Genomic DNA, 16,785 nt, shown 5'->3' with positions numbered 1-16,785 from the left:
AATTTTCTAATCGTCGTTTGACTTGTCTTCAACCGCCATGACCGATTCCAAGACCCTTGAAGCTCCTCGTGAAAAGGTCAGTCTTGGTGATCAGCCATATACGCGGCCTTCTAACACGCCACCAGCTCGCGCAGTCGCTCAGCCAGCTCTCGCACTACCTGCGTTCGGTGGCCAAGGACGCGGACGCCTACGCGCTCGCCCTCGCCAACGGGAAGCCGATCAACGGCGCCATCGACTCGTCCGACGAAGATGTCCCCCCGCTCAAGGGTCGCAAGCGCAAGTCCCCCGACGACGACGACGGCAAGCGCAAAAAGCGCGCTAAGAAGGAAAAGGACCCGAACGCCCCCAAGCGCCCCGCCACCTCCTACATCCTCTACCAAAACGACTGCCGGCAGAGCATGAAGGAGAAGAATCCGGGTCTGCACAACACCGAGCTCCTCCGTTACATCTCCGAGACGTGGAAGTCCCTGCCCGAGCAGGAAAAGTCGGTGCGCACGCCCACGTTCACCAGCTTCTGCAAGATCTGACGCGTCCACGCTTTGCAGAGCTACGAGGCCAAGGCGGCGAAGCTCAAGCACGACTACGAGGATGCTGTCAGGGAATACGGCGGTGCGAACGGCAAGCCTGTCGAGGTGCGCGATCTTTACTGCAAGCACATACCCCCGTCTCACACACATACCCACAGCCACCCAAGGGGGTTAAGAAGCCCACGCCTGTCGCAAAGCCTGCGTCCGTTGCGAAGCCCGTCGACAGCGACGAGGAAGAGTCGGGCTCCGAAGAGGAGGCTCCTGCGCCCAAGCCCGTTGCTCCCAAGTCCTCTGCTACCAAGCCTACCGCCCCTAAAGGGTCTGCGAAGCCCGCCAGCAAGGCTAAGGCCAAGCCTGCTGCTGTCGTTGAGGACTCCGAGGAGGAAGACGATTCGTCTGATGACGAACTGCCTGCCAAGAAAGCTCCCGCATCTAAAAAGCAGGTACAGCGCCAGGAGGAGTCGAGCGGCGATGAAGACTCCGAGGAGGACGAGATCGAACAGCCACCGCCCCCTTCTAAGCGTGGCAAGAAGGGCAAGTAAGCGCCGGCTTTCTTTCGAAGACGTTCGGAGCCATCGCCGACGCATTCGGACGCCGTCTGCTAGCGGAAGCCACGGCATACCACAGACTGCGTACGAAGACTTTACTCTCGCATACGAAGAACGCCAAACGTGCCACCCACCTCATATTCTTGAACGAAGATGTATACCTTTGCGCCCAACGCCCACTCCTATCTCTTCTGCCTGCCAAATACTTTACGCTTCAACACCGTATCTTCGATATTTTACCCCTTCATCTAGTGTCTTACACCGTCGCGTCCGACGCCTCTGCCACCCTGGCGTCTTCAACGGCTTTGCTCGTCTTGGGATCGAGGATGCACCGACCTCGGCTTCAAGGCTTTGCTTTCTAGCTTTCCGGTCTAACTGCCATGGTTCCAAGGCCGCTGGATCGCCCTTTACTTTGTTACCATGCCCAAAGCTACCGTACACGCACACGATGTCTTTACTATCCCCCTTTGCATTCGACCAAAATTCACGTCGACGACGCTTTGCTTTGCCTTGACTAGTTGTTGCGCGAACTGGTGGTCACAATCACTCGATATTGCATAGTAAGCTGTCGTGTGCATGGGGTCAGCAAATGATGTCTGCATGATCCCAGTGGCCCTTTGTGTTGTGGCGTTGGCATTACGCTGCTCGCTTCAGGTGCCATATCTTTGAGGCAGTATGGACCGCCGCACGCGTTACGTAAGCGCAGGTCCGGGCAGCATACACAAGGTCTTTGTATCTTCCTCTTCTTGCTTCTTACCACGACCAACACACGCAGTGTCACAATTCTCCAGAACCTCTACGCGCCATGTCACACACTTCAAGGTGCGTTGCTCATCCCAGAGACGCTATAGTGGACAAGGGCGCTGACCTTCGAACGATGACAGTACTACAAAGCTTTCCGACGAAGTTTGCCACATATTGGACGAGTTCCGACGAGCGCTACACGACAATGCCGAGCGGCCTTACTGGACTCCGACTCCCGAGAAAGGCGAAAAGAGTACGACGCCTGCATGGCGCGAGCATGTCGCACAATTGGAGCTCATATCAATTGGGGGCTTTTATCACTCACCTGCTAAACCCGCGTTGGCACACAACACCCACGCCCATACCAGCAAACAGGTGAACGCAACTATCGAGTCCAACATCGCCCACGTATTTCGAAAGGGTGAACCTACGTGCGTACTCTGAACCCACCGAGCCTGAGCGTTATTAATGTTGCTTCGTTTTTCATTCAGATTTCTCATCAATGCAAACGGATCCGGCAAGACAGCTCTCCTCTTGCAGGGCCTGCGCAAGCACTGGGGGTTTTATCTGACTCCGTTCTCAGGCGAGTTTGGAAGCGCCGATCTACGCGAGTTTGTACTTGAATACAGCTCCTTGTGCGGGCCGCGCCACTCTATTCCGCACGTGGAGAAGCTATTCCAGAGACTCATAATGGCCCACTTGCTGCTCCTTCACGCCTTCGCAGGAACGGTCGGTGTGACGCTTCCAGTCGACAAGGCGCGAGATCTCTGGACCAGCGTACAAATTTCCTCTCAATATGGTTCGGACTTTCCACTGCGCCTTTGGAAAGCCTTGGATGAGCATATGCGTTTTACGTGGGACCGCGAGGAGACCATCATGCGCGATATTGTCTCTAGCCTGCGGGGACTCCTGGGGAACGATGACTTCCAATTGTTCTGCGTCTTCGACAACAGTGACTTTTGCCAAAACAGGTACATATGGGGAGTCGACATCGATAACAAGGAGGATTGGAAAAACGTAATCTCATTTTTCGGCGACGCCTGCAATGCGTTGCCGTGGCTGACGCCCATCTTTTCGGGCGCTTGCTGGGGAGTTCCAAGTAGCGTCAAGTCTTCAATCACAGTTGTCTCCAGCACCGGAGCCTCGAGCCCCGAGCATGTTCGCGCCTTCCTACGCTCTTATCTCCCTCCGTCATTCGTAACCTCTGACGCAGGACAATTGCTACTGGAGCGCGCAGGAGCTTGGCTTCGTGGACGGTAAGTTGTGCTTAATACCTGAACACTATGGACATTTGACACATCTCTCAGTCACAAATTCGCTGCTGAATTTGTGCAGTTCTTCCTGAAAGGCGCGCCAATGACCGTGGTTGATGCCCCTCACACGTACTTGCATCGATTCCTGCATAGTCAAGTCCACTTCATTCCTCAAGACGACGTTGAGCTGGTGGTCGACAAGGGCACGGACAGAGACTTTCTTTGGATGACGTCCACTTTCGAGCAGGGCACCCGAGAAAGACACTTCAACGGAAGTGAGTTCCTTTGCCGGGTGACTCACGGCTGAGGCTATGCCTGTTGAATCCACCGCTTACCTACTTCTGCATCTCAGGTCCTCAAGCGCGTGCTATTCTACATCATATCCTCTACCAATACCTGGTCCTCGGGCACTCCAAAAGTGCCACTCTGGGCCCCGACTTTAGCTGGCTCGTCTACAGTGGCCTCGGGTACTTCGCCGATGACAATGCGTCGCAGGTCGTCGTCGACGAGCCGATCATCCTCGTTTACGCCGCACGCCGACTCTGCATGAAGCAGCACGATGGGCCCACGAGAAGACGCTTTTCAGCCACAAGCTCATCTATAATTCCGACCAGCCCGCCTTCGCGAGCGCGCGTGAGCACGCCATTCTGCTCCTCTCGCGGATCTTTGCCACACCCCGCGGGCCTGCTGAGGCATTCATCTTCCCCGGAGAAGAGGCCCCAGAGTGGGCGAACCGGTATGCGGACCTCGTCGAGTTGAGATCGGGCGTATGGGACAACGGCGAAGCCAGGTATCGCACTGCTCGACACGCTGATTATCCGGCATCTGCGGTGCTGCCTCTCGCCACGGACGGAACGTCTTATGCCACAGCGCTGTCCTGGCTCCGGCACGAGCACGAGACTGCGTTCTGCCTGCTGCCGGACCCGACGGCATTCATCTTCGCGCTGCGGCGGTTTGACGGCGACTATCTTTGGGTCATTGTGCGCGTCGGACCCTCTGGACACTGCGGTCCGCATAAAGGTGGAGTTGGCAGATACTTCGTGGGCGAAGACAAGGTGCGCTTCTGCTCTGCCTTTCCGATACTTGACTTGCTCACCGTACGCGTCGTTAAAGGCTGCCGATACGTCCGAAGCGCTTGCCCTCCTGGCCACCCTCCCGAACCCCTGCAAAGCGCTCGGCGACCTCCCCGTGCTCGAAGTTGCAATGCCGAACCCCGACGCGAACGCTCTCAACCGCCTCGAGCGAATCGATGATCACCGATGGGAGATGTACACGCTTCATGGCCCGCCTTCCTTGCCCAAGCCCGTGCATTACCGCACGGTCACCGTCAACCCCACCCTCGTCCAGTTCACTGAAGCGGTGCTGGAGGAGGCAACGCTGACCGAACGGGAAAAAAACAGGTCCTGGATTCTGTCTCGCATGGTGGCTAACATTGTCGGCGAGACGAGCATATCGCCCGACAGGCACGGGCGGCGGAGGAAGGTGGTCTCGGGACTTTCTCAATGTTACGCGAGGGAAAGTGCACGTTCTCCCTCGCAATCTGGCGCGCAGGCAGCGGAGCCAGACGACTTGAAGGATGCGAACCCTGTCTCCGCAGCAAGTGCTTCAAAGCGCAAAAGATCGGAATCTTCCCGTTCGGGGTCAGACTCGACGTCGGATGTTCTTGATGAATTGCCGCCCTCTAGTAAACGATCCAAGGTTGATTGACATTCGCCTGATACGCCATACTTAAGCGTGCTTTCTGATTCAATGAGGATCATCATGCACATCACCGTCGATAGCGTACTACTGTGCTTCATACAAAGAATACGATTTCACTTGGAAAAATACTGCGTAGTTTGGCTTGACGCGCTGGCTCGGTATTGACCGACAGTAAGCTTTGTCAATGCGAAGTGCCTCGCTCACTATGGCGGCTGTACGTCTACCGTGGATTTCAGTCTCACAGGCAAGTAGCAGGTGACGTACCGCAAGGTATTGTCATGGTAGTGGGAGATTCATGCAATGACAGGATGTGTTGGACGAGAATCACGGGCGAGGAATTGGATGCCGCTGGGAGAGTTCGAGTTGAACATTGTTGATGAGGAGACAAGAGTCGGATGGGCGAGGCGCACATCACATTTCCCACTAGGGCAGCCTAGACGGGCGCTCATGTTATGCCCAACGCGTTGCAGGCCGTAATCTGAAGCTCGACGAACCTCTCCAGGGTCCTATCATCGACGATGTGGTGGCTAGATTGGACCATGTCGAGCATGCCATAGAGGAACGCAATAAGACGCCTGAGGAAACGAACCCAGGCCCCGGGTCATGCTGCATATTGTTTGCGTGCCCGCTTGAGAACATCGGTTACTCTGAGATGTGCAGTTCTTGTAGACGGCAGGCGCGAAGCGATGTGAAAAGGATTGGCTATATGATACATGTGGACGCGGAGACGAGAGATAGGGAAGGACACGATCGACGGCGTGGACGAACAAGACGAGGCCTGTTTACAGAAAGGTCAGCATTCCGCGCATGCACACGAACAGCACAACATACCGTGAGTTTGACTAGTCCTGATCTGTACCATCCCTCGGCCTGTACTTGATCCCCCGCGCCTCCAGGGTCTCCTCCATTTCTTGGCCTATTCTCCCCTTCACGCGCACCGCATACATCCCGCGTACTTGTTTCGCTATATGAAAAAGGTAGTCAGCCTCACGTTCTCCACACCACCCCTCGTCCCCGTCCGCTAGACCCCATATTCCCGCATTTGTATTCAAGACTAGCACTCACCCGTCCTCTGCCATCGCGCAACCCAGCTCTGCTCGGGGTCGATCACCGCTATGACGCCCTCAAACTGGTTCGTCGTGTACATCTGCACCCTGTCCAGCGAGCCTCGCAGCTGTAGGACCTCGTCACAATTCGGGCACCCGTGCCGCTTGAAGTCGGCGGACGTCTGAATCAGGGAGCAGAGCATGCACGCGCGCAGGTGCCGCGTTGTCTTGGGCCCCGGGATCGAGGCTTGTCCGGAGAGGAGTTCGGCCATGGTGCGTGGATTGGTGAATGTGGATGGCGGCTAGTCGGAGCGTAGCGAAAGGGGAAGAAGATCACTGGTTGTGAGTGTCGAGGGTGGTGATGAGCGTCAAGAGCAAGGAAGTAATGACAATGTGGCGTAAGCGCTGGTTCAGGGCATCAAGTATGTTCTGGTTGGAAATGCCAACAAACTTGTGTTCTTCAAGGCACTATGGCGGAGTGGTTAACGCGAGAGATTAGAAATCTCTTCCTCTCTGAGGGCGCAGGTTCGAATCCTGCTGGTGTCGTCTTTTGACAGTCTGCCTAGTTTTTTTTTTTTCTTTTTGTGGATGAAATGGTCATTGGAACGGGAAAATTTTGCGGGCGCGGGCGGGGCACCGAAATACTGCAAAACGTCCGCCCATGTTGCTTGTGTGGAGGGTGGTAAGTTCAAGGAGCAGGCAGCGCGCGAACGGATGGGTACGAAACTGAGACGAACTGAATGTTTGCGCGGTAATTGCCGGATGTCGAAGTCTACTGTTCCGTTCGCCCAAATCACCCTTCTGCGCAAGCTGGACGGTGATCATACACTGTTCTTGGTACCTTAATCAAAATGTAGAAAGTATACCTAACCCCTTACTTGACCAGCGATCCTCACAATTGACTACTGTTCGTACAGAAGTGGTTTCCGATATCACATAGATTCTCATCGGTGTCGGACTTCCCTGGCACTAGAGGGCTACGAAGCCTCATTTTAACTCGTTACTTACACTTGTCTAAGTCGAACGAATGATTCTACTCGACAATCACGCGAGCCTTACCATGTATGAGATCGATTTCGTGGCCGTATGATCATGCTTCAGTCAATTCGGAAGTCTGCGTGTTTGCACTGACACTGCAGTCCCCGCTACGCCAACCGAATTCCTGCGCCACAGGCTGGAAGGCCGACGAGGTGCACCGATGTATACTGAAGTTCGTCTAAACCAAGTCTGAATTAAGCGTGGCTGATGCTGCTTGCCGGTGGCAGGGCGTCGCATCGAGCTGTGCAAAGGGGTCGAGAACAATGCGCTACGAGGGCCCTGGCAGTCCGGAGGAGGTCCGTTATCTACTGTCCGTGAATGGAGGAGGAGGCCAGGGGCCGTGTGGTGGGCGTATGCGCCACGAAACCGCAGCAACCCGCTCGAACTCGCCGCGGATAGGCGGGCCGAGTGGCCGGCGGCGTTATCTGGCTGGTGTTTGTCATCTGTGAGCTCATGCAGGCCTCGCGCGCGCGTCCCTCACCGCGACCTATTTATCGGCTTATCGACCGTCGCACAACTCTTTCCCTTTGTTCTTCCCCGCCACCACAACACCATGTCCCGCACGGAGAGCGTCGCGGGTGACCCTGTCCTGGGCTCCGATGTCGCCGTACTCGTCTCGCCCTCGCGGTCGCGCGCCGCGTCGCGCATGCCGAGCTTCCTCTCCGAGCCCAGTACGCCCTCAGAGAGCGATCCCCTGCTTGGCGGGCAGCCCCAGAAGAAGCCCTTCTACCGCCCCCGCCCGCTCTGGTGAGTGTCGCCCCTGCACTCGTATCCCATCGCTGACTCAGTGCGCGCCACAGGCTCGTCCCTTTCGCCCTGACCGCTGCGATCTCGGTAAGTCCTTCCCCTAGTACACACGTGGATCCCTGCTGACTCTGCTGCAGCGCGGCATGACTCTCGCGCCTCGCGTGCAAGTCTTCACTCAGCTCTCCTGCAACACTATTCTCCATCAAGACTCTACCTCCCTAGACCAATTCTATCAATCTGCATACACACCCGCGCAGAACCACACTCCCTCATACTCCCCTCTCATCTCGCACGATGTAGATTCTCCTCCATATGCCATCTTTGTCGAGTCGGACGACGTCGATGTCTCATCAGCTGTCCCTCGGTCGTTCTGCACATCCGATCCTCGTGTGCAGCGAGGCGCTGCTCGTATGCAAACCATCATGATGACTACCATGGGCTTCCTTTCCGCACTCACCACTGGTACGCACCGTAGTACATCTGTCTATTTTTGATAGCTGATCAACTCGAAGGCTGGTGGGGGCACTTTGGTGAGCGACATGGTCGAACGAAGGTTTTGGCGCTCTCGTTGTTCGGCATGCTGTTGACGTACGCCCAATTATCGTCTTCCGTTTGCTCATTCTCATTGATCCTCTCGCAGAGATATCGTCTTCATCCTTGTCGGCACCTCCGTCTTTAAAGCCACCGTACGCGACGACTCCATCTTCTCCTTCCTCACCTCTCACACCGTCTCGCGCGCCCTCCTCCTTCTCGTCCCCGCACTGGAGGGTGCCCTCGGTGGCTACGCGACCATCCAGTCACAATCCTCCGCCTACATCTCCGACTGCACCTCCCCCGGTTCGCGCTCGCACATCTTCTCCCGCTTCACCGGTGTCTTCTTCCTCGGCGTCTGCTTCGGGCCGAGCATCGGCGGCGCGATCATTCGCGCGACAGGCGATGTGACGAAGGTATTCTGGGTCACCGCGAGCGCGTCGCTGCTTAACGTGCTCCTCGTTGGCTGCGTGTTCCCGGAGAGCCTGGGGGAGGAGAAGCGCGAGAAGGCGCGCGCGGCGTACTTTGCGCCACATGCTAGCGCGGGCCCGCTGCATGGTATCACGAGCGCGCTCGCGGTCTTTTTGCCCGTGAAGGTGGTGGATGTAACGTCCGGGAGCCTGCGTCCACGCCGGGACTGGAGCTTGACGGTGCTCGCGGGCGCGCTGTTCCTCTTCCTCCTCTCGACCGGCATCTATCAGCTCAAGTACCTGTACGCGGAGCACGTCTACGGCTGGGGCGCCGAGCAGCTGTCGTACTATATCTCGATGCTCGGTGGGACGAGGGCAATCGTGCTCTTGCTCATTATGCCCATGGCCATCTCGCTGTTCAAGCCTAAGCCCGCTGCCGCAGCGGCGATTGCGGGCAAGAAAGCGAAGCCGACGCCCGCAAGCCTCGCGACGGAGATAAAGTTCGACCTGAACCTCGCCCGGGTGTCGGTTAGCCTGGATATCATCTCCAACGTGCTCGTCTGCCTCCTTCCGATGCCGAACTACGACACGCACGAGTCGGTGCCGGAGTTGCTGAGCGCGTCTTCCGCGGCCTCGGGTACGACCGGCCGCCAGGCGGAGATCCTGTTCGCTCTTGCCTCTGCGATCACTAGCTTCGGCGGCTGCGCGGTCCCTGCGGTGCAAAGCCTCGCCCTCTGCATTCTGCAAGCGCGCGCGCTGCTTGCCGAGTCCGCGGGTACTGCTGCCTCTGCGTCCGCTGCCGGCACCTCATCTTCATCCGATGATGCCAACCCCGGTACCACACCCACCGCTGCTCCCTCCGGTGAGGATGGGAACGTGGGCCGCGTCTTCGGCGCGCTTGCCGTCCTTCAGGCTGCCGGCCAGATGATCCTCGGCCCCCTCCTCTTCGGTATGGTGTACTCAGAGACTGTCGCCTCCTACCCGCAAGCCATCTTCGTCGTTGCCACCGGCGCGCTGGGCGGCGCCCTCGCCCTCCTGCTTCTCGTCCGCAGCCCGCTGCGCGGGGTCGGGCAGGCGGCGAAGGCCGGTGTCCAGACCGGCGGTGCTGGTGGGGCGAACGGAAAGGGCAAGGGGAAGGTGTCGCCGAAGGGGAAGGCGAAGGGGAAGGGCAGGGATGAGGAGGTGAGACGGGGGCGTTCGCGCGCGAGCAAGGATCTGAATGGAGGCGCGCTCCCGGCGGCGACGTACGGGTCGGTGCCGACGTTGCGGGTGATTCAGGAGGGGCAGGCGGGTCCGTCGGGGGCTGCGCGGTCGGCGTGAGCGCTAGGTAGACGATGGTGGTTGACTTGCGCGAGATGAAGACGCTCGATCTAGGTAAATATATGGAATATGGATCGGGGACGGAAAGGGTAGGATGGACGTTGTGGTATGTTATTCTTCGGTTTGGTACGGCAGTGCGTCTATTTGGACGTGTCTTGTACCTCCCTTGGGCACAACAGTGTCCATCTGTACTATAGCTACGCGTTGTAGGCGCGAACATCACCCTTGTATTTATTCTATCTTCGCTCTAATTCGTAGAGAAACATGCATCTTCTATCTTACCTTCCAATGGAATACACAACGATATCAGGTTTTTGCACTGGGGATTTCTGTGTTGTGTCTCGAACAATGGCGATGCTACGCGTACACGAGGAGCCCACGTGACTCAATCAGGTGATCGTGTAAGGCAATAGAGTTGCGCGTCGGGTCCAAGCGTCAGTTCTCCTTTGCATCCGTGTCGCGCGTTGGACGCTGCTGTGCGCGCCCCCGACTGTATCGACGGCTGATTACATATCGACGACATCGACAAGCACTATCCTTACTATCCTCCCCCTCTCCCCCATGTCTGGCGGTCTCAAGAATTCGCCCTTTGGCAAGCGGCTCCGCGGCGCCATCGCCCAGGATGAGCAGACAACACCGACGACGAAGAAGCGATTCCATCCCGTTGTCCCCCCAGCGAACCCCTTGCCGGTAGTGGAACTGGCCAGCGCAAGCACTCCATCCCTCGACCCCAGCTCGCGCCCGAGCACAAGTAGCGGCAGCAGCATCGCCCCCGAGTCGCCTGCGCCCGACCTATCGCCTTCAAAGAGGGACTATGGCGACCGCTTCATCCCTAGCCGCGAGGAGGACGACCTGATGACATCCTATCACCTCAAAGACGGCGGTCCTTCCACCCCATCCAAGAAGAGCCGCATTATACCCAGCGAGAGCGATGCGCTCAAAGGTGCGTGGTGGCATCGTCGTCTGTGGCACTCTCGCTGATTAGTCATAGAGCAAGCAAACACACTATTCACGAGCGTGCTGCATACCGAAGTCGCCCCCGAGCCGCCCTCGCGACCATCTTCCCCCGTCCGCTCTGCTGCGCCGCCGACTGCCCCCACCACGCCAACGCGACGACGGATATTTGCCTACAGCTCGCCGACGAAGCACTCCCCCCAGCGATCGCCCGAGCGTGGGCGGACGCTGGATGATCCGACGTCGAGTGCCTATTCCTTATCGCCCGTGAGAGCACAGTCGAAAAAGACCCTCGAGTCGCCGCGGCGGCAACTTCGCAACGTCTGCAAGACCCCCTACAGGGTATTGGATGCACCGGAGCTGGCCGAGGACTTCTACCTCAATCTCGTCGACTGGAGCAGCACAAATGTGCTTGGCGTCGGTCTGGGTGCATGCGTCTACTTGTGGACAGCGCATAACGCCCAAGTATCCAAGCTATGCGACCTCTCCAGCGTGAACGATCAGATTAGTTCAGTTTCATGGGTGCAGAAGGTGCGTTACCAGCCTCCGATATCGTACCCGGTCTGACGGTCACTCAGGGCTCCCTGCTCGCTGTGGGCACGTTTTCTGGCCGCTTGTACATCTACGACGCTTCCACCCTGCAACTATCTCGCCAATATACGCAAGCTCACAGCCAGCGCATCGGCTCGCTCGCCTGGAACTCCCACCTCCTCTCCTCAGGCTCCCGCGATCGCATGATACACCATCGAGACGTGCGCGAGCCAGGGATCGACCCTGTGCGCCGCTCGAACGGCCATCGGCAGGAGGTCTGCGGGCTAAAGTGGAGCAACGGCGTGGACGGCGGGCATGCGAGCGGCGTCGGCTCGGGGCCGGCGGGCTTGCTGGCGAGCGGAGGGAACGACAACAAGGTGTGCATCTGGGACCTGAGAGGATCCCGGCGCCCGCCGACGACTACGCCCAGCAACATGGTGAGCGTGGGGCTGGGAAGCAGGGACTCGCGCGCGAGTGCATCCGGGAGCGCGTCGGGGTCGGGCGATGAGGCTAACGGAGGTGAGTTGCGCGCATATAGTCCGTAAATGTGGGGGTTTAAACCGTCTCGAAGACTCGAACTACTTGTTCAAGTTCCATGCGCATACAGCCGCCGTCAAGGCACTTGCGTGGGACCCGCACGTCTCTGGTATCCTCGCCACGGGAGGCGGCACACAGGACAAGCATATACGCTGGTGGAACTGCCAGAACGCCGCACTGCTTGGCGAATTGGATACGGGCAGTCAGGTACGTCGTCCCTCCCATTCCCGCCTATGACATTGCGCTAAACTCACCCTAGGTTTGCAATCTCATCTGGTCCTTGACCTCGCACGAGCTGGTCTCGACACACGGCTACTCGTCCTCGCACGCACAGAACCAGATATGCATCTGGAAGTATCCGAGCCTGGAGATGGTTGCGAGTTTGACTGGCCACATGAACCGGTACGTCCTCCATTCCTCGCAGCGTCATTCCTTCCCTATGGCTCCTTCACGCATGCTGACCATCGACAGCGTGCTCTATCTGGCGATGTCGCCCGATGGCGAAACTATCGTGACCGGCGCGGGCGACGAGACTCTGCGCTTCTGGAATGCTTTCCCGAAACGAAGCGAAAGCGAGCGCGAAGGGCTTGGCTTGGACCGGAGTCGCTTGGACTATGGCCGGCTTCTGCGCTAAGGTCGTACTAGCTGTTGTTGTCCATTGAGTCAGCACCGTGATCCTTCGCTCTAGTGTCCAGCCTGAGGGGCTTTCCCCGCCATACATACCTTTGTACTTTATCTCTTCAGCATGTTACACAACACATTCCTCCTTTGGCACCCTACTAGCATACCTGTTTGTGCATACAGCTACATACCTATCTATATAGTCCTCTTCTTGCATGTTTGCATTGGCTCAACCATTCATTTGGCACATAAATGGGCAAGCTGAGTTGTGGTGACTGTATGCTGCACGTGTGGGTTCCTGTGAACGTAGGAGGGAGCTGTGGAGTCATTCTCCTTGAGAAGGATTGTGTTAGGCTCGTTAATTTTGCCATGCCACGCAGTCCCGCCGGTTACGTGTGGGACAACAACTGATATGCCTAGGCTAAGAAAATCACAATCAAAATGGGGGAAACACAGCAGTATGGAGCAATTACTAGCAGTCAGACAACCATAGCCATATCAGTTAGGTGACTACTGTACAGGGTACCTACTACTAGTAAGGCTCCAACCAATTCCATTCCAAGTACAACTTTCGAGTATTTACCTGGTACTCGGTAGTATTCAGTCACTGTACCTACCTGTATGGAAGCAACCGTCATGGTCACGGTGGCCCGGTTGCGTTGCGTAGGCCACTGGTCACGACACTCCAGTTGCCTCTCGGCGGGGCGTGACTGCCAAAAATCCACAAAAAATCGCCGAAAAATCGTAATAAACTGTGGCAGCCTCTCAGCTATGTACAGGAAGGTTCCGAGCGCTGTAGCACTCCCCATTGTCACCGAACATCAATATATCCTCCTCGACTCCTGCTGCCTCCAGTCCGAGCCCTTCAGTGGTCCCTTTCTGGCATTCAGCAACTGTGAGAGGGGTCCCGTACCAAATCTCGACATCAGAAACATTGACATCTTCTCCAAACATGTCGTGAATGATGTTCGAGAGCGGGATGTCTGAATCGTCTGGTGCGGCAGGGTCCGGCTCGTGCTCGGCTGCGTTGAATGAGCCATAGACGTGGCCAACGCGGTTGCGAATCTCTTCATAGAGCGTGGGATTGTTCTGCAGGTATTCGTCCAAAGCAGCGTGCGCTTCTTCGCTTTTGAGCCATTCAGGTGACAGTGAGAGGTGGGGCTTGCCAGGCGGACCAGATTTTTGCCAGGCCTGCGCGGGATGTCAGCAAGAAGCGACCACTAAGTCATTCGATGTGCCTCACCTGTCGAACTAGATCCCGTCCGGTCAGACTCGTTCCAAACTCGTAGGCGCGGTTTAACGCTGCAACAGAGGCATTCCGAAGTGTAGGGTAGGATGTAATCATCTTGAAGTCCTTCGGCTCGACTCCCGCAGCGATCTGAGCCTGATGCTCGGCGGTGAGATAGTCGAACATCGCCTGCTTCAGCACGTGCTTCACAGGCCGCTGTAGACTGACATCCGCAGGCTGAATGATGCCTGTACAGCTGTTCGGCACGTAGCAGAGCAGCAAGTTGCCGTACGTGCAAACGGTGAAGCGGAACTCCTCACTCGTATGGACCGGGTACGCGTCAATAAGGAGGATGAACTTCTGGTTGGGGCGGAGGGACATGCTCTCGATGGTGGAGTTGACATACGGCATCACGATGTGGTCAAGTAGCTCCTTCATCGTCTTTTGCATGCTGTAGTGACTGCGAGGGCTGGTCTCGCTTTGGGCGAACGTAAAGTGCATGCCGTACGCCAGAGCTTTGTCCATGCCAGGAGCGTCCTCGGCCGGTTGCGAGCGATCAGTCATGCCGCCAAAGATCTGCTGGAAGGGGAGGAATCCTCCGGCCGCGGTGCTGCCTACACAGAGGGTGTATGCGTGCTTCTCATCCTTTCCCACAGCATTGACCTGTTTAGCCCCAATCTCGGCATAGGTGAAGCTGTTGTTCGGCAGGACGTAGTTGCCCAGCTGGTTGATGTTGATCAATAGCTCCAGCGGAATGTTGTACCACTTCATCAAGTAGACAATGCGGAAGACACATCGCTCGCAAAGCACGTCCGCATCGGGTGGAATGTGAGCCGCCGCCTGAGTGGCCTTTCGCAAGCTGTAGCCCATGACGCTCTGGAGGAAGTTGCGGACATAGTGCTCGGAGCAGCGGAAGTGCGCCTCGTTGGCGAGGATTGAGGCATTGTGAGCCTGGATGAGAGCGACCATGACGGGACGGGCGATTGCTACGTTGACGACAAGGCCGGACGTGCAAAGATCACGTAGCATCTGCTTGATCTTATCGACGAGCTCTTGATGTCTTCCCAGCACACCAGCACGCCCCTTCGCCGCCGCAACTCTTGCCCTCTTGACGTTCTCCAGTGTTGTCGGAGACCACTCGAACGACCCCCGCCCTGCCTTCCACCGTTGGATAGTACCCTTGTCAAGTCCACGGTTCAGGGCGATACTTCCATCCGGGTTCACGCCAGCATAGAGCTCCGGGTGTTCGCGCTTGAGGACCTTCTCGCATTTGGATGCACTGAAAAGGACGTGCCGCATGGTAGCATCGATGAAGGGCCAGAGGAAGGGGTGGAACCAGTTGGTTCTGACCGCCTTCGCGTGCTGGGTGCCTCCGAGCACGCCGTTCCGCTCGGCCCTCCACTGCTGCGCCTCCAGACAAGAAACCGTTGCCTTGTCGGCAATCCCAACAACATGATTCACTGCCGCTGCACCACGCATGAGGTGGTCCGTGACCTTGTTGACCTCCGCCTTGTCTGACCTGGCCTCCTTCGCCTCCCGCTTCCGCGCTCTCTCGCGCTGCTTACGCAGCCGTGCCAGCTCCCGCTCCCGCTCCTTCTTCTTCAACGTGTCAACCTTCTTCTGCTCCTCCATCGCTAGCATCTCCTTCTCCTTCTCCTGCGCTTCACGCTTGTTTCTCGCCTTGATCGCGTCCTTCTCCGCCTGCGAAAGTGACGCATACCGCGGGAACTGAATGGTCATCTGCTTCAGCGTCTTCTGCAGTGGTGGTGGCTGAATGACGGTTGCCTTCGGTCCAGGAAGTGCTGGCGGGGGACTCGGTGAGCTCGGAGTGGGAGACGTGCGGTGCGTGGAAGGGGGAGGAGGCGAGGGGAAGGGTGCGATCGATGATGGACCAGCGGCAGTTGATGGGCATGGAGAGCTTGTTGGTGGAGGTGGGGAGCTGGCTCGTCCATCTATGCTGCGGTCACTGTCATTGTCGCTGACGATGATCACGTCTGGCGTGCTCTTCTTCCGCTTGGGAGCCCTGGCCTTTTTGTTCCCTGACACAGTGCTCTGCCGCCGCCGCTTTCCCTCCTTCATCTTCGAGCTCACACCGCCCGCGCGAACTGCCGCGTCAATTATCCTTTCCAGCCAAGCGCTCTGGAGAACTTCCCTATCCTTCTCTGACATGAGCCCAACAGCATCCTTCATCACATTGATCAGGCCGTCGTGCAAGCGCGGGCCGCGTTCGGTTATCTGCAGTTGTTGACCACGAGCAGTCTTGAAGCAGATCTCCATGTTGTGCGAGAAGGAGCCCAGGGGGCCACGGTCTTCGAGTTTGTCGTAGTCCAGACCAAATTGATAAGTGCTTTTTTTGTCTGCAATGGGGAGCGAGTCTGGGAGGTTCTTGAGTAAGTCTTTGAGATGTTCGATGCGAGACATGAGAGCCTGTGTTGGTCCAGTGTCCTTCTTCGGCACATTCTTACGAGTTTTTGGAGGCATCGTGAGGTTCGTTGTTGTTGTTGTTGAAGAGACCGGTGACGGACGAGCACAAAGTCGGGCAGATCGGTATCAGACAGCAAGTCGATCTGCGCCAGGCTCGCCGGATTCGAAGCTTGACCTTACTCAGATTAGAAGGACAAAAAATATGGCAAACAGGCGCCGTTAACCACTGGGCTACCGTAGCTTATCATTGCTGTGTTATGTATACAAAATAATAGCCTAGTTGCATGTCCTGCACCCTGTCACGGCGCCACCCCGCCCGGTTGCTGGCTTGCGGTCTGTCACAGCCCACGGTCAGTTGCTTCCATACAGGTAGGTACAGTACTACTCAGTAATTACCCAGTATACCTGGTTACTCTACGTACTGGGCTTGCTGCTCTTTCGCCCTTCAACAACCTCATACCATAAGCGCTCATCTTCGAGCCACTTCTTTGAGCATACCAGCTGGGTAATTGTGACCGCATGAAAGGATGAGCGCGTGTCCCGGCAAACATGACAGGACTTGGAGAAGAGACACTCCACCAAGACAGATGTACCTGGGATCGCCAAGTAATCCCTAGCCATACGT

The 16,785-nt window shown here is 57.1% G+C and overlaps 6 protein-coding genes and 1 non-coding gene across 7 annotated transcripts; 5 read left to right on the top strand and 2 right to left on the bottom strand.

Moving 5' to 3' along the window:
* Positions 1 to 305: 305 nt before the first annotated feature.
* Positions 306 to 605, top strand: SCHCODRAFT_02450672 (high mobility group box; the record flags this gene model as incomplete). The annotated part of the gene is made up of 2 exons (XM_003026229.1): positions 306 to 488; positions 546 to 605. Coding segments are annotated over 2 exons (243 nt in total), but the record flags the coding sequence as incomplete, so codon positions are not given.
* Positions 606 to 1,864: 1,259 nt separating this feature from the next.
* Positions 1,865 to 5,073, top strand: SCHCODRAFT_02558813 (uncharacterized protein). The gene is made up of 7 exons (XM_050343738.1): positions 1,865 to 1,897; positions 1,960 to 2,250; positions 2,311 to 3,075; positions 3,127 to 3,347; positions 3,425 to 3,560; positions 3,659 to 4,127; positions 4,186 to 5,073. Exons 1-7 carry the CDS (start codon positions 1,881 to 1,883, stop codon positions 4,777 to 4,779), a joined length of 2,493 nt encoding a protein of 830 aa, XP_050196970.1. The 5' UTR covers positions 1,865 to 1,880; the 3' UTR covers positions 4,780 to 5,073.
* A 255-nt stretch (positions 5,074 to 5,328) lies between these two features.
* Positions 5,329 to 6,189, bottom strand: SCHCODRAFT_02645895 (transcription initiation Spt4). The gene is made up of 3 exons (XM_003026147.2): positions 5,839 to 6,189; positions 5,605 to 5,737; positions 5,329 to 5,551 (listed from the first exon to the last, which is right to left on the bottom strand). The coding sequence occupies exons 1-2, from the start codon at positions 6,089 to 6,091 to the stop codon at positions 5,616 to 5,618; spliced, it is 375 nt and encodes a 124-aa protein (XP_003026193.1). The 5' UTR covers positions 6,092 to 6,189; the 3' UTR covers positions 5,329 to 5,551; positions 5,605 to 5,615.
* Positions 6,190 to 6,283: 94 nt separating this feature from the next.
* SCHCODRAFT_t286 lies at positions 6,284 to 6,365 on the top strand. The gene has a single exon. It is a non-coding gene; the product is annotated as a tRNA-Ser (tRNA).
* Positions 6,366 to 7,109: 744 nt separating this feature from the next.
* SCHCODRAFT_02558806 (uncharacterized protein) lies at positions 7,110 to 10,190 on the top strand. Its single transcript, XM_003026227.2, has 5 exons — positions 7,110 to 7,604; positions 7,658 to 7,691; positions 7,742 to 8,066; positions 8,117 to 8,192; positions 8,245 to 10,190. The coding sequence occupies exons 1-5, from the start codon at positions 7,411 to 7,413 to the stop codon at positions 9,863 to 9,865; spliced, it is 2,250 nt and encodes a 749-aa protein (XP_003026273.2). The 5' UTR covers positions 7,110 to 7,410; the 3' UTR covers positions 9,866 to 10,190.
* Positions 10,191 to 10,303: 113 nt separating this feature from the next.
* SCHCODRAFT_02645887 (WD40 repeat-like protein) lies at positions 10,304 to 12,783 on the top strand. The gene is made up of 6 exons (XM_050346468.1): positions 10,304 to 10,808; positions 10,857 to 11,350; positions 11,398 to 11,869; positions 11,922 to 12,094; positions 12,147 to 12,289; positions 12,359 to 12,783. The coding sequence occupies exons 1-6, from the start codon at positions 10,427 to 10,429 to the stop codon at positions 12,519 to 12,521; spliced, it is 1,827 nt and encodes a 608-aa protein (XP_050196969.1). The 5' UTR covers positions 10,304 to 10,426; the 3' UTR covers positions 12,522 to 12,783.
* Positions 12,784 to 13,273: 490 nt separating this feature from the next.
* On the bottom strand, positions 13,274 to 16,217 carry SCHCODRAFT_02521826 (uncharacterized protein; the record flags this gene model as incomplete). Its single annotated transcript, XM_003026146.2, has 2 exons — positions 13,274 to 13,699; positions 13,752 to 16,217. The coding sequence occupies 2 exons, from the start codon at positions 16,215 to 16,217 to the stop codon at positions 13,274 to 13,276; spliced, it is 2,892 nt and encodes a 963-aa protein (XP_003026192.1).
* Positions 16,218 to 16,785: the final 568 nt, after the last annotated feature.

Source organism: Schizophyllum commune (genome assembly GCF_000143185.2).
Source record: "Schizophyllum commune H4-8 unplaced genomic scaffold SCHCOscaffold_18, whole genome shotgun sequence".
Classification (NCBI taxonomy): Eukaryota; Fungi; Basidiomycota; class Agaricomycetes; order Agaricales; family Schizophyllaceae; genus Schizophyllum; species Schizophyllum commune.
Note: the sequence above shows the minus strand (reverse complement) of the source record. Positions and strands in the feature narration are given on the sequence as shown.

Coding starts and splice junctions, on each gene's coding strand:
- SCHCODRAFT_02558813 (XM_050343738.1), top strand. Junction 3,561..3,658: donor TACTTCGCCGATGACAATGC/GTCGCAGGTCGT, acceptor GACGCTTTTCAG/CCACAAGCTCATCTATAATT. Junction 4,128..4,185: donor ACTTCGTGGGCGAAGACAAG/GTGCGCTTCTGC, acceptor GCGTCGTTAAAG/GCTGCCGATACGTCCGAAGC.
- SCHCODRAFT_02558806 (XM_003026227.2), top strand. CDS start 7,411: ATGTCCCGCACGGAGAGCGTCGCGGGTGACCCTGTCCTGGGCTCCGAT. Junction 7,605..7,657: donor TACCGCCCCCGCCCGCTCTG/GTGAGTGTCGCC, acceptor TGCGCGCCACAG/GCTCGTCCCTTTCGCCCTGA. Junction 8,193..8,244: donor TTGTTCGGCATGCTGTTGAC/GTACGCCCAATT, acceptor ATCCTCTCGCAG/AGATATCGTCTTCATCCTTG.
- SCHCODRAFT_02645887 (XM_050346468.1), top strand. CDS start 10,427: ATGTCTGGCGGTCTCAAGAATTCGCCCTTTGGCAAGCGGCTCCGCGGC. Junction 11,351..11,397: donor CAGTTTCATGGGTGCAGAAG/GTGCGTTACCAG, acceptor ACGGTCACTCAG/GGCTCCCTGCTCGCTGTGGG. Junction 11,870..11,921: donor GGGCGATGAGGCTAACGGAG/GTGAGTTGCGCG, acceptor ACCGTCTCGAAG/ACTCGAACTACTTGTTCAAG.
- SCHCODRAFT_02645895 (XM_003026147.2), bottom strand. CDS start 6,091: ATGGCCGAACTCCTCTCCGGACAAGCCTCGATCCCGGGGCCCAAGACA. Junction 5,738..5,838: donor TGCGCGATGGCAGAGGACGG/GTGAGTGCTAGT, acceptor TTTTTCATATAG/CGAAACAAGTACGCGGGATG.